Genomic DNA, 14347 nt, shown 5'->3' with positions numbered 1-14347 from the left:
CAATTTGAAATGATTAGAGCTTTGTGACATGGTGGAAGTAGCCATCAGAGGATGGGTACATGGTGGCCATAAAGGGATGGACATGGTCAGAAACAATGCTCAGGTAGGCCGTGGCATTTTAACGATGCCCAATTGGCACTAAGGGGCCTAAAGTGTGCCAGGAAAACATCCCCCACACCATTACACCACCACCACCAGCCTGCACAGTGGTAACAAGGCATGATGGTTCCATGTTCTCATTCTGTTTACGCCAAATTCTGACTCTAACATCTGAATGTCTCAACAGAAATCGAGACTCATCAGACCAGGCAACATTTTTCCAGTCTTCAACTGTTCAATTTTGGTGAGCTCTTGCAAATTGTAGCCTCTTTTTCCTATTTGTAGTGGAGATGAGTGGTACCCGGTGGAGTCTTCTGCTGTTGTAGCCCATCCGCCTCAAGGTTGTGCGTGTTGTGGCTTCACAAATGCTTTGCTGCATACCTCGGTTGTAACGAGTGGTTATTTCAGTCACTGTTGCCCTTCTATCAGCTCGAACCAGTCTGGCCATTCTCCTCTGACCTCTGGCATCAACAAGGCATTTCCGCCCACAGAACTGCCGCTCACTGGATGTTTTTTCTTTTTCGGACCATTCTCTGTAAACCCTAGAGATGGTTGTGCGTGAAAATCCCAGTAGATTAGCAGTTTCTGAAATACTCAGACCAGCCCTTCTGGCACCAACAATCATGCCACGTTCAAAGTCACTCAAATCAACTTTCTTCCCCATACTGATGCTCGGTTTGAACTGCAGGAGATTGTCTTGACCATAGACATAATAAATACATAGATGCCCTATTGGCCGCTTTGGAACGTTGCTGCGATACGTCAACGGGTCCGCCATTTTGCTGAGGGCAAGACTGCACTGTAATCAAATGTAAGTAAACGGGGGAGCTGCGTTTTTTCTGGATAAAAACAAACTGTTTTTACATTTATCAACCGATTTCAGTGGTTTGTATGTGGTGTACAAAAGGTTCCATCTCTAGTTATTTAAAATCTCGATAGTTAGACTTGTAAAATATTTTGTTTTAATAAAGAATGGTCAAAGCTCAGGCTTGTCATGTATCTGGCTTTTTATTCTTGGATAAGAATGGTGAAGACCCCCATACTGAGATATAATTTAAGTTTTCTTATTGTGGAAAAAGCATTTTCTGTGATTGACCAGATTTTAGCAATAACAAAGATAACTGATGGATCCTTTATAATAATAGGTTATGGTACAACTATAGTGCAATGCAAAAAGTATATATAACATAAAGTGAGAAGTAATAGTAAATAGTTTAGTCAATAAAATAAACAAATAGTATACAGCAAATAAAATAGTAATGATTAGTATAATTATATAATATCATAAGTACAATAATACAATCATAAAAATATTGATAATAGCATAGTTTATTAATAATACTATAATAATAGCAATAGAATAAGAAATCTCAATTACAGAATATACACAATAAAAAATAAGTTAAATAGTGACTTTAATATTTAACTCTTTTTGTTAAATTTCAGTTTTATTGATCAGTATAACAGAAGTAGCTTCAGTCAAACATACAGCAGGATACAACGTTAAAATAGCCTAAATATAAAGTTATGAAACTTCACTTTGCCCTCAGCCAAAACGATTTACCAGGGAACCATTTATAGATTAATGAGACCAAAGATCGCCCGTTAGATATACACAAGACGAATTATATCTCATGTTTAACCACTAGACTACAGACATCCGAGTCAGCGGCAAAACTTCAGAAGCACTGGCCGAGGTACGGCTGTTCCAGGCGGGGTAGACGAGCGCTGAGCGCATCTTACAACTCCGAAAACGTCAGATCAAATTTTTAAATAGGCGCTATCTTTATAAACAAACCACATATTTGAGCTTTAAACAACTACATTGTCGACTGAAAAACTATTTAAACTACATTTCGTGACACAATAACAGTAGTATTTTTAAATTTATCCTCTGAACGTTACTATTACTAATTAAATCATGACCAAATACAACCAAAAACAAACGTTCAGTCTTGCTTGTGAAAGGTAATTCCTCGAAAGCTGTTTTCAATTGTGTGGCGATGTGTACAGCCCCAAACAGCAGCGCACAAAACAGGCATTTTTCTCAATTCCCGGTATGAGAGGTATGGGAAAGTTGCCATCCCCAACATGGCGGCGCCGTTGACGTACGCTCCAGCGGCCAATAGGGCGTCTATGTATTTATTATGTCTATGGTCTTGACCATGTCTACATGCCTAAATGCACTGAGTTGCCGCCATGTGATTGGCTGCTTAGAAATTAAGTGTTAACGAGCAGTTGGACAGGTGTACCTAATAAAGTGGCCGGTGAGTGTATATGCCTATGTTTCAATATAAGTGCAATTTTAATGAATTTCTGAATTCCACAGAAGTTTTATTTTTGTTTTTTGACCTTCGTCTCTATTAAACCACACACACGCACACGCACACGCACACACACACACACACACACACACACACAGTATATTATATATAACTATATATGTATGTGTGTTTTTGACTATTAAGTTTTATAATTAAATTTCAAATTCAAAACATTCTCTACATGTCAGTGTAATTTCAGAATCATATTATATACTATTATAGTGTTTGTTAATATTTTGAATTACCGGTACTTTTTATTTTATGTACTTTTTTGTTATTTGTTTTAGTTTTTTATTTTAATTTGTCTGTATATTTTTATAATTGTTTATTATTAACAATTAAATTATTTAGTTTTTTTTGTTGTTATTAAAGTACTTTAAATTAAACTGAACAAAAATGAGAATTTTTTTTCGTATTTTAATTTTAGTTAACATTTCTTTTGTTTCAAGTAACAATAAAAAGTTTGTGTTTACATTTGTACTTAAAAGCTCTTTATAATCATCCTTCATTTATTAAATGAGTATTTCCAGACCTTGAAAAACTATGCTAAGATGATGTTTTTAATTGCACTTAAGTCGTTTTTTCCCTCCTCCTCCTCCTCCTCCTCCTCCTCCTCCTCTTTCGGTGTACTAATGTGAGCATATGAGAGTGAAAAGGGAGTAATTGATTTATCATGCGTTACCACGACAACACAACATTACCTTTCCTCCAATAGTAATTACATTCGCTGCTAATGAACCTTGGGGCATAAATAGGCTTCATTGAGAAAAGAAACAACAAAGAGATGAGAAATTAAGTTAGAAAAGTTGTTGGGCTTGGATAATGCACATCTGGTCAGTCTGATCGATTTGTACGCTGCTTAGATGCTGACAAGGAATCTTTGATGTGAAATGACGTCATCTCTCACCTTCATTTCCTGTCCAATCTGAGAGTTCATTTTGACTAAAACAGCGTCCCATTGGTTTCCAGGTGTCTCAAAAGGCACGGATACACAGAACCGCAGCATCCATAAAACACCTGCCACGTCCTGCGGATGTCCTAATGTGTCAAAAACAGAAGTATAAAGATAGGAATGTAAAAAGTAGGAAAGGTTTTTATTATAAGTAATTTCCCCAGTGCATCCACCCCCTCACTCACCTCAGCAGAGTCCCACCTGATCATCTTCCAGCCTTCAGGGGTTGCCATGCACCTGTGAGTATATAAGAGAACTGAGCTCATTCAGAAAATAAGACAACGAGAGAGAGAGAGAGAGAGAGAGAGAGAGAGAGAGAGAGAGAGAGAGAGAGAGAGAGAGAGAGAGAGAGAGAGAGAGAGAGAGAGAGAGAGAGAGAGAGAGAGAGAGAGAGAGAGAGAGAGAGAGAGAGAGAGAGAGAGAGAGAGAGAGAGAGAGAGAGATTCATTCACAGACGCCAGGGGGAAAAGTGCTAACCGAGAGCAGTGGAGGTGAGCTCGATAAGGGCTGGAGACCCAAAGAAGAGAAGATTCAGAACTTCAACTCATCGACACATTTAGAAAGGTAAGAATATGGAATTAGTATGATTAAATCATTGTTTAATACTGCTTATAAAGCTTTATTTATGAACAGTGTCACAGAAAATGTGTCATTTATGATTATCTTTTTAAATGTTAAAGAACATAATCCAAACTTTACGATTTTGTTTTTGATCTGTTTTAGAGGTATGTGATACAGAGTAAATGAAACAATATGCATTCAAATTAAAGACAAAAACGATTGAATATTTAATGATGTTCTTGAGAATTACTTATTTTATTGGAAATAACGTCATTATTATTATTAATGGAGAGACTTTACGTAATGTTGATGTTAGTTAATAAAAATACAGCTCATCATAGTTTGTTCATGTTAGTTCACAGTACATTAATAAAATGTTAACAAATACAACTTTTGATTTTAATAATGTATTAGTAAATGTTGAAATGAACAAAGATTAATAAATGCTGTAGAAGAGCAGTTCATTATTAGTTCATGTTAACTAATGTAGTTAATAATGTTAACTTATAAACCCTTATTGTAAAGTGTTAACATTATTATTATTATTATGTATTAAGATTATTATTCAGTTATTATTCCTCAGTTGAATTTCATTGACAAAAACATTATTAAATTCAATAATTGTTTTTACATACAATTTTTAAATAAATGTTTATATATATATATAATTATATATACACACACACAAGTAATATATTACATTTAATCATTCTATTTATTATGATATGCCTTTTTATAGTATATCAAAATATAGTATTTGTATAACCATACATGAAAATTATTCAAATTAATTTGATGTGGATCCCAAAGTGGATGGCATGCAAGCGAGGATGTGGTTGACCAAGGTGAATCATCAAGCAATATCTAATAATGTAATGAACAAAAAATGTTTTTTTTTTCCGATAACTTGATCCACTTTTCTGGTTTCTAGAGAATATTCAGACCTTTTTCTTCCCCTGTGAAATAATGTAATATATAACAGGATCATAAGAGGCTTTTGAACTGGAGTGTTTTCAGACAAAAACTGACTCATCATCCTTTCCAAAAACCAATTTTTGTGGACTTCATGGACAATCTTAGTAACGAGTCTCAAAATTGCAAGGATCTGCCAACTGAAGCTGGTTTATGTCCTTTCCTTTCCTTTCATCCCTGACACAACACTGCTGTTGACGTCGTGGTGTGATATTAATGGACCACTTTCTCACAGATTTGTGTGTGCCGTGACGTCATCCCAAAAAGCTCTCGGTTAGCCATAAAAGACCAGGTACAAATGAATGAGTAGATATAAGTCTGTAAGTTAATTTTTCTTCTTTCTTTTAAACACCCAGAACAGTCAAAGTCAATGTCACCAATCACAGAACATTTTGGTCATATATAAATAAGACATCCGTTTGTCTTAAGCATATGCGACCTTCCCACACGCCATCATTGTGATTCAGTGACTCCATTCAGCACAATCAAATCAAAGGCCATTCAAGATAAATACCTGAGCAATGAAACTCGTCCTTGACTTTATATATATCTATATATCTATCTCAGTCTCAGCCATTTTCTTTTCAGCTTTCCATTCTGAGTCATGCGAATGATACCTGAGGGATGGAAGAACTGATGAGATCTTGTCTTGTTCCTGGTTTTCAGATGCTCTGTCCTTCCTGGCTTTTGGCTGCAGCAGTCTTGTGTTTTCACAGCCCATATGTAGACGGCCGCTGCCTGGATTTGATAGACTGCATGGGCCTTAAATCTAATGAGCAAAGATTGGTAAGATGCATTTAAAGGCATTAATAACACCACTTTAAAGATAGACACTCACTAGGCTGCTTTGATTCAAAATACAGTAAAACTTTGTGAAATAACTTTTTTCTGTTTTAATATATTTTAAAATGCAATTTATTCCTGTGATGCAAAGCTGATTTTTCAGCATCATTGAAGTCTTCAGTGTCACATGATCCTTCAGAATTCATTCTAATATGCTTATTTGCTGCTCAATAAATATTATATATATATATATATATGTGTGTGTGTGTGTGTGTGTGTGTGTGTGTGTAATTGATTTGTATTATTCTCAATGGTGATTCTCATATTTTTACTTTTATACTTTAACAGTACAAAACTAAATGAACACAATATATTTGAAATAAATCAGCATCAAAGGTGTACTTTAAATAATGAATGCATGAACACAAATGAAAAATCATAATTTTTTAAAAAGGAGTAGGGTAATGAGACTTACTTTATTTTTTATACTCTAATATTTTCTTTCCAATATAGTCTCAAGTTGTATGAGATTCCCCCAATTATGGTATAATGAATACATACGAAAAGATTCAAAAGAAACAATTTGAATGCACATAAACTAATAATCTGTTAAGTTTTGTACAATGTAAATGTTTGTTGAAGGAATATTTGACCCAAAAATTTAAATTAGCCCATGATTTACTCACCCTCAAGTCATCCTAGGTGTATATGACTTTCTTCTTTCAGACGAATACATTCGGAGTTATTAAAAAATATCCTGGCTTTATCCTTCCAAGCTTTATAATGGCAGTGAATGGCTGTTTCTGTTTTGAAGTCCATAAAACTGTATCTATCCATCATAAAAGTGCATCTATGCATCATAAAAGTGCATCTATCCATCATAAAAGTGCATCTATCCATCATAAAAGTGCATCTATCCATCATAAAAGTGCATCTATCCATCATAAAATTGCATCTATCCATCATAAAAGTGCATCTATCCATCATAAAAGTGCCCTACACGGCTCTGGGGGCTTAATAAAGGCCTTCTGAAGCGAAGCGATGCGTTTGTGTAAGAAAGATATTCATATTTAACATGTTACAATGTAAAATTCTAGCTTTCGGCCAAACAGCCATACGCAATCTACTTATGCCTAAAGCGCAACCTATGACGTCAGAAGTAGCGTAGTATGTCATGGCGTGCCGTAAATATCAGCAGTACGTCGCATTACTCGCATAAGTTGCACTTAGACTTAAGTCGAATCTGTGCGTTCATTTGGCTGGAAGCTAGTTATAAAGTTTTAAAAGGGTTAGTTCACCCAAAAATGAAAATTCTGTCAGTAATTACTCACCCTCATGTTGTTCCAACCCCGTAAGACTTTCGTTCATCTTCGGAACACAAATTAAGATATTTTTTATTAAATCTGAGAGCTGGATCACTCCTCCATAGGCTTCTATGTAATTGAAACCTGCCTGTCCAGAAAGTTAATAAAAACATCGTTAAAATAGTCCAAGTGAGTGGCGTCAGAACGTAGGCTCACTATTGGCCAGCATCACATTCTTGACCAGCGTCGGCCAATAGTGAGCCTACGTTCTGACGTAGCGCTGCGCTGTTACACTACGTTAACTCACTCTGAAGCCCACATAGAAGAAACCGAATAGTTGAATAAAGTCGTTATTTTTGTTTATTTTACCGATGTGTTTATTAACTTTCTGGACCGGCAGGTTTCAATTACAATAGAAGCCTATAGGGAGGAGTGATCCAGCTCTCAGATTTAATCAAAAATATCTTAATTTGTGTTCCGAAGATGAACGAAAGTCTTACGGGGTTGTAACGACGTGAGTGCGAGTAATTACTGACAGAATTTTCATTTTTGGGTGAACTATCCCTTTAAATATGAATATTTTTCTTACACAAACGCATCGCTTCGCTTCAGAAGGCCTATATTAACCCCCCGGAGCCGTGTGGAGTTCTTTTATGATGAATAGATGCACTTTTATGATGGATAGATGCACTTTTATGGACTTCAAAACAGAAACAGCCATTCAATGCCATTATAAAGCTTGGAAGAGCCAGGACATTTTTTTTATATAACTCAGATTGTATTCGTCTGAAAGAAGAAAGTCATATACACCTAGAATGGCTTGAGGGTGAGTAAATCATGGGCTAATTAATTTTTTTTGGTGAACTATCCCTTTGCCAAAATTTGCATCCGTGTTTAATGTGTGTATGTCCTCTTGTACTGTGCAGCAGTGTGTCAGGCAGTGCAGATCTGCGCAAGAATCCTCCAATTACGGAAGTGTGTCTTCATCTGAACAGCCGAACAGTGAAGAAGAGGTTGAGAAAGAGAGTCTCAGTTTGGGCCTGCTCTTATCTGCTCTGTCTCCTGACTCGATCGCGCTTCAAGACCCCAATGGAGAAAGCCCTCGCAATGACGAGAGGAGGTCTTACTCCATGGAGCACTTCCGCTGGGGTAAACCCATGGGCCGCAAGCGTCGACCAGTCAAAGTCTTTACTAACGGCGCTCTGGAGGAGGAGCCGGTGGAACCAGAGGAGTTGGAGGAAAGCATCCGGGTGGAGCGAGGGCAGGGCGGCACGCTCAATGTTCAAAACAGGAACAATGTAAAGAACAAAGGGAAGTATCGAATGACCCACTTCCGCTGGAACGCACCACGTGACAAGCGCTATGGAGGCTTCATGAGGCCCTTTCCGGTGTGGTGAAGAGATGAGTCCTACCGTAGAGATGAGTCCCAGCTTAGGACCCAAGCAATCCGATTGGTTCAAAGCACGTTTTATGGGTAATCGCTTTAGTGCCTGGTTACAAATCAGATATCACTTTATTATATAAGTCGTTTGAACTACGTTATAACGACCATTAAATGTCTTTTAATTTATATGTTTCATATACTAGTATATAACGGTATTAAGGGGCATCAAACGTTATTGTCCTGTGAAAAAAATAAAGAGAAAGAAGACTGGCGAAATCACTTAGTTATTTAAGTCAGGGTATTTCACATGAATATTAAAGCTCATTACTTGACATTTAGTTTATTTCGACATAGCACTGTACTGACCATCTCTGGGATTTAAAAAGAAAAGATATTCAGAAATATGTCTGAGTTAGTTTTACTGTAATATACTGTACATGAACTACATTAAAATGAATTTGCAATGTTCCCATCTGTGTATTAATATGTTTTTATGGCTAATATCCTGGAGTAAAAACTGCAAATTTGTTGATTGGTCTGAAATGATCATTATGGAAAGCAGGTAATATAATGGCCTTTTCCGGTCACATTCACTTTTCATTCCCTTGACTTCCATTCATACACATGTGAATGCGTCAGACCGCAAACGGCAAGCTACGAAAAGTTTTTCGCATCACTTGAAGACGTGTGACTAGTAGAAGATGGATACATCACGGCATGACCTCTTGGCTGAATTCGAATAATTCTATTTTTGCAGTAAAATTTAGTAGATTGTACATTTTTACATTTTGAATGTTTAACTATTTGTTAAATGTTGAATTCATGTTTCTACCTTTCTGGGGCTTGGTAGTTGCATAGCTGTCCATGGAGGGATCAGAAAGCTTTCAGATTTCATCAAAAAGATCTTCATTTGTGTTCCGAAGATGAATGAAAGTCTTACGGGTTTGGAACGACATGAGGGTGAGTAATTAATGACACAATCTTTGTGAACCAACCCTGCTAAAGCAAGGGGGTATTTTGACTGGTAAGTGTATCCATAGCAGACTGGTGGGAGTGGCCTTGGGCAGCAACATCCCCTGTGCATTATGGGTGTTGAAGTTTTCCTACCTATCTGGCAAAAGGGAAGACTACAGACTTTTTTCTCCATTTCTCAAGTCAGGTAGTACTGATTAAAAAAAAAAAAAAAAAATTCTGCCTTTCTACTTTATAATCAGTTAAGCTTTATTGAAAGCTCATTTTGCCAGTGGTGAAGTACCCCTTTAAATAAAGACCATGAATCATGGAATCATGAATTACAAATGGTCCAGGGGTCAGAGAGTAAAAGCGCTACGGAGGCTTCATGAGGCCCTTTCCCGTGTGGTGAAGAGGTGAGTCCCACCGTAGAGATGAGTCCCAGCTTAGGACCCAAGCAATCCGATTGGTTCAAAGCACGTTTTATGGGTAATCGCTTTAGTGCCTGGTTACAAATGAGATATCACTTTATTATATAAGTCATTTGAACTACATTATAACGACCATTAATGTCTTTTACTTTATATGTTTCATATACTAGTATATAACCGAAGCTATAGACTGTGAAATTAAACATTTCTCAGTCTAACTTCAGATGCTAAGAACAGTCTAAAATAACAAATAAAATAACAAATAAAATAAGTTTAAAACAACTCCCAGTTCAAAGCTTTTTGAGTTTTGTGGGAAAACATTTCCAATGAGGACACTGCATTCTATTGAAAATGTTTTATTGTCTATTTGCAGTTTAACCACAAGCATTTCATAGGGAAAACTTTAATTCGTTAGAAAAAGAAACATACATTGTGACTGATATTTGACTCCAGTTACACCAGAAATGAGACATAAACTGCAGAGGTATTATAACAAATGACTAACTTTGACACGTCACAGCCCAAAAACATTCTCACAGACATTAAATTCATTGCTGAAGAAATGTGAGATGTATTTACAGAACCACTGAGCGTTTACAGTGATATAATCGGGGCTACAATTCAGATTAATTTCAAGGGAATACTCGTATAGCAAATTCATACTAATACTAAGGACGGCAGAGGTCTACTTGTGGGGTAAAGACACTACTGACTACAGGAATCATAGCATTTACTTTTTAGGTATCTCTGGTTATTTTTGTCGGATCATTAAAATATCTACTACTCTGTCTGTGTAATATAAATGAATAATGAATTAAAGGCAAAAATAATTTAATCTGTTTTGATACTTGGCCTCATGTTATATGCTCTTAAAAACATAAAAAGTAACACTTAAAACATATACTGTATGCAGTCACCAATTGATGACGTAAATAACAGCATGCTGAGAGAATCCTCTAGAAAAAGCACAGCAGTTAATGGCACTATAAAGATCCACAGCCAAACAAAAAATAGTCCTTTCGCATAATGGGACTAAAATATGCAGACAACACATAAAAGAGGAAAATGGAAGGTTCCACACCTACAGGTATAATGCTTTTCATCAAATGATAAAAATATAGAATTTATTATACAGCCTCTAAAATACTTGATTCTTATTGGCCAACAGGAAACATTTTGTATAATGACCGCTAAACTGTGAATCTAACCATGGCATGTTTATCGTTTTTGACAAGTATAGAAGCAAGAAAATAATTTAAAGAAAATGCGTGGAAGAACAATGAACTGGTAAGAAACACAAAGAGCTGGATGAGAGAGAACTTATTACAGAGGAAGACTTGTTACATTGTAGATAAATATGTTAGCTAACTAGTCCATGAAAAATATAACTTGGATTGCAGATTAAACGTAATATATAAATTAATATAGTAATATTGTTGCATTGCATGTTTTGTTGCTAGTCTGACAGTTTTCTACGTTGTAATGCAGTTTTTATACTCAAAATGAATATATTTCATATCCATATATTTATTTATTTGGTTATTAGCAGTAATTAATAAGCAGGATAATGTACAGTCAGATGGTCACAATAGCAAAATAAACCCTGGCTGTATATTATCCTTTAAATATTATGTAAATGTAGAGACACAGATCAGCACTAAAATAACAGTCATCTCTCGGCATGATCTGGGATATTTGCAGAGCTTTATGTGAATCAGATGACACACAACTTGACCAGAGGTGTGATTTATGGCAATGCTGCCGTTCCTGATAGACTGTTTTTCTTCATTTGCCTCTGAACCCTTGAGCTAGTAGTCAATCACAAAAACAAATCTACGAATTTTGCAAACTCTTTTAAAATGAAGGTGTCATACTGACTTATGATTATAAGGAAATACACACTCTCATTCAGACAATGACCTAACCAGGACTAAACCAGAGCATTCGAAAACTAATAAACAGCTATTTACATATATTCATAGATCTTATACGCAACTTTATATACACAGTAAAAATTATGCTTATGTTTACAAAATAAAAATAATTTTAAAAAATTGTCCGATGCCACAAGACTGTGGAAGCACTCAAAAATAAGCACAACATAGCAGGTTACAGATGCTAAGCAAATGAGTATGGGTACTGGGTAGATAAATAGAAAAAAGTGTTACCGGTAATTAAATAGTTCCTTGAGCACCAGAGAGCTCCTTAACGCCACTTAGTGACAAAAGTGTTTAACACACAAGACAGGCGTCACACCTCCAGTGATACGAACTCCAGATATCTACACAGACTGCAGAACACTGTGTGATAAACATTAGCTACCAATGTTTAAAGAAAACAATACAAAGTTGATTCACTAAATGTTCAAACTACTAGAAACAAAAATTAGCACCAACAAGTAAAAATCATTTCAGAGATTTTTTGTGCAATAAATTAACTTCACTGATACTAATTGCATTTAAACTCTTGGTAGAAAGGTTTGTAGGTTGTTTGGGATTTGTCACAATTTATCAGAGCTTTCAATACGGGGAAGTTCCCCCTTTTTATTCTATGAAACTCCCCTTTAAAAAGCATCTGAACAAAATGTGGTCACCATTTATTCTACAGTAAAAAAAAAATGTGTGTATATATATTGATCATAAAGAAAATGAAGCCTATTTAATGACCATTAAGATTTTTTTGCATCATGATCATGGCATTATAATATTTACCTCCAAAAGTCTCAATATTGTAATGTGTTTTTCAAAATTCTCATTAGTCTCAATGGTGATTTTACTATAGTTTTATTATAATAAGGAATTACTGTAATGCACTGTAATACGCATAGTCAAAGACAGTATATTCCTACAATAAATGTACACATCATTTACAATAAAAAAATGTTTTTCTCAAATTACAATTATGAGAATTTGGGGTAAATGTGCTTAATTGTCATGAAAATAATGATACAATGCAAAATAAATCTTAAAGGTCCTAAAATAGTTTTTAAAATGTTCAAAATATAATTTACTTATTTATTTTGGGGTGAAATATTACTCGGACATGTTCTTAATAGGTTTTGTGCCCCAGTTGAGTTGGAATTTTGCTTCAATACTTGCCCAAATACATATATGTGAGCTGATTTTATTATGGAGGAGCAGAATAACTAAGAATATGTGGGAAATATTTTTTACATCGGGAAAACTTCAGTGTAACTGAACCCAAATGTCCAAAATTCTTCCAACAGTTACTGTGTACACTCTACAGTAACAGCATAGGTCGGGGAATGGGACAATCCAGCAATGAGGTTTATAGGATAGAGGAGGGATGACCTCTTAGTTCTCCTGCATTATAACATCAAAATATCATTGAATAGTTAAAACCCTCCAGCTCTCTGCACCTCTGGCTGCTACTGAAGGTTCCTGAATCCTGAGTTGAGCTGCACTAGTAAACGCACAAGTCCGGGAACTTCATCTCATAAACGGGAACTGAGCGACTCTGGGTTTGGCCGTAACTTGATGTGATGGTTCCAGATGGACTGGGAGGAGGCCTGCAAGCAAGAAAGAGCGAAAAAGATAAGAAGATTTATCACCACAAACATCTTTACCAGAGACGGCTGATGTTTGAAATGAGCCATGCTGCAACCTACCTGATCGTGATTTCAAAGATTTGATTAAGTTTGCTCTGCAGCATTGAAGCCTGGGAGGAAACAGACGAACAAGTATTAGCCCTAAATTACAATATTGAGCTGATCAGTGTGAGAGAAGACAACAGTGGAATACATTTTCATGAAGTTATAGTTAACTCACTCTGGCACCACAGTGGGCAGCTATTTCCTCAAAGGGGGCCTTCTGGAACTTCTCAACCACCTGTCTCCTGCGTTCCTTCTCCTGTTCCTCCACGCCTACACTGTCCACTGGAGAATACACACACATACACACTTTAGCACTGTTCAGCTAATAGAGAAGTTAACAAAGCAATAATCATACAAACAATTACATCATGCAGGTTCTGGAAATATCTGCAGAGACAATTTAGAGAAAGTTCAATTCTCATTAAATCAACCCACCGATGGCGTTTTTCAGTGTTTCAAAAGTGATTTCTTCAGCTGGTGTTCTCTGTAGGAAAAGAAAACATACATCAGAGCAATGCTGTCCCCAGAAGTCAGCTATATCTGACTATCTATGAACAAGGTAAAACTATATATTAAAACTATATGTATATATATATATATATATATATATTATATATTCTTAATCTAAAAATGCTAAATATTTTAAAACATTTTTTTTTTATGTCTTGTTAAATTTAACTAGGTAAACCTGTGTTGGCTTGATTTGCTATTCGTGGGAATGCCAAATTTCTGAAAATGTCCTCAATAAAAAAAATGTAACCAGTAAAAAATGTTTCATAAACGTCCCTGTAAGGGTTGTATGGTTTCATTTACCTCCTCTTTCTCCGGACTGTTTCTGGACTCTTCCTCCACCTGGAGAGATATTGTTTCTCCAACACTCTTTCTCTTTGACAGCCGGTCTTCATCTAAGGGAAGAGGGTGGAATTAATCAACTGTTTACTCAACCAATATCTGTCAGTCAGCTAATAATAAG

General features: G+C 35.9%; 2 protein-coding genes across 5 annotated transcripts in view; one reads left to right on the top strand and one right to left on the bottom strand.

The window, feature by feature from the left end:
* The first annotated feature begins 3786 nt into the window (after positions 1 to 3786).
* Positions 3787 to 8493, top strand: pomcb (proopiomelanocortin b). The gene is made up of 3 exons (XM_056269333.1): positions 3787 to 3939; positions 5575 to 5694; positions 7922 to 8493. Exons 2-3 carry the CDS (start codon positions 5575 to 5577, stop codon positions 8390 to 8392), a joined length of 591 nt encoding a protein of 196 aa, XP_056125308.1. The 5' UTR covers positions 3787 to 3939; the 3' UTR covers positions 8393 to 8493.
* Positions 8494 to 12754: 4261 nt separating this feature from the next.
* efr3bb (EFR3 homolog Bb (S. cerevisiae)) overlaps positions 12755 to 14347 on the bottom strand; it is a 40893-nt gene continuing 39300 nt past the window's right edge. For all 4 annotated transcript variants that reach the window (XM_056269274.1, XM_056269272.1, XM_056269275.1 and 1 more), the window contains 5 exons: positions 14188 to 14279; positions 13810 to 13858; positions 13550 to 13656; positions 13390 to 13439; positions 12755 to 13290 (listed from right to left, as the gene is read on the bottom strand). In XM_056269274.1, the coding sequence (XP_056125249.1) occupies positions 13185 to 13290; positions 13390 to 13439; positions 13550 to 13656; positions 13810 to 13858; positions 14188 to 14279 (404 nt within the window). In that variant the 3' untranslated portion in view covers positions 12755 to 13184. The remainder of the gene's footprint in view (positions 13291 to 13389; positions 13440 to 13549; positions 13657 to 13809; positions 13859 to 14187; positions 14280 to 14347) is intronic.

Source organism: Rhinichthys klamathensis, unplaced genomic scaffold (assembly GCF_029890125.1).
Source record: "Rhinichthys klamathensis goyatoka isolate OS25496 unplaced genomic scaffold, OSU_Roscu_1.1 h1tg000281l_1, whole genome shotgun sequence".
NCBI classification, from domain to species: domain Eukaryota; kingdom Metazoa; phylum Chordata; class Actinopteri; order Cypriniformes; family Leuciscidae; genus Rhinichthys; species Rhinichthys klamathensis.
Note: the sequence above shows the minus strand (reverse complement) of the source record. Positions and strands in the feature narration are given on the sequence as shown.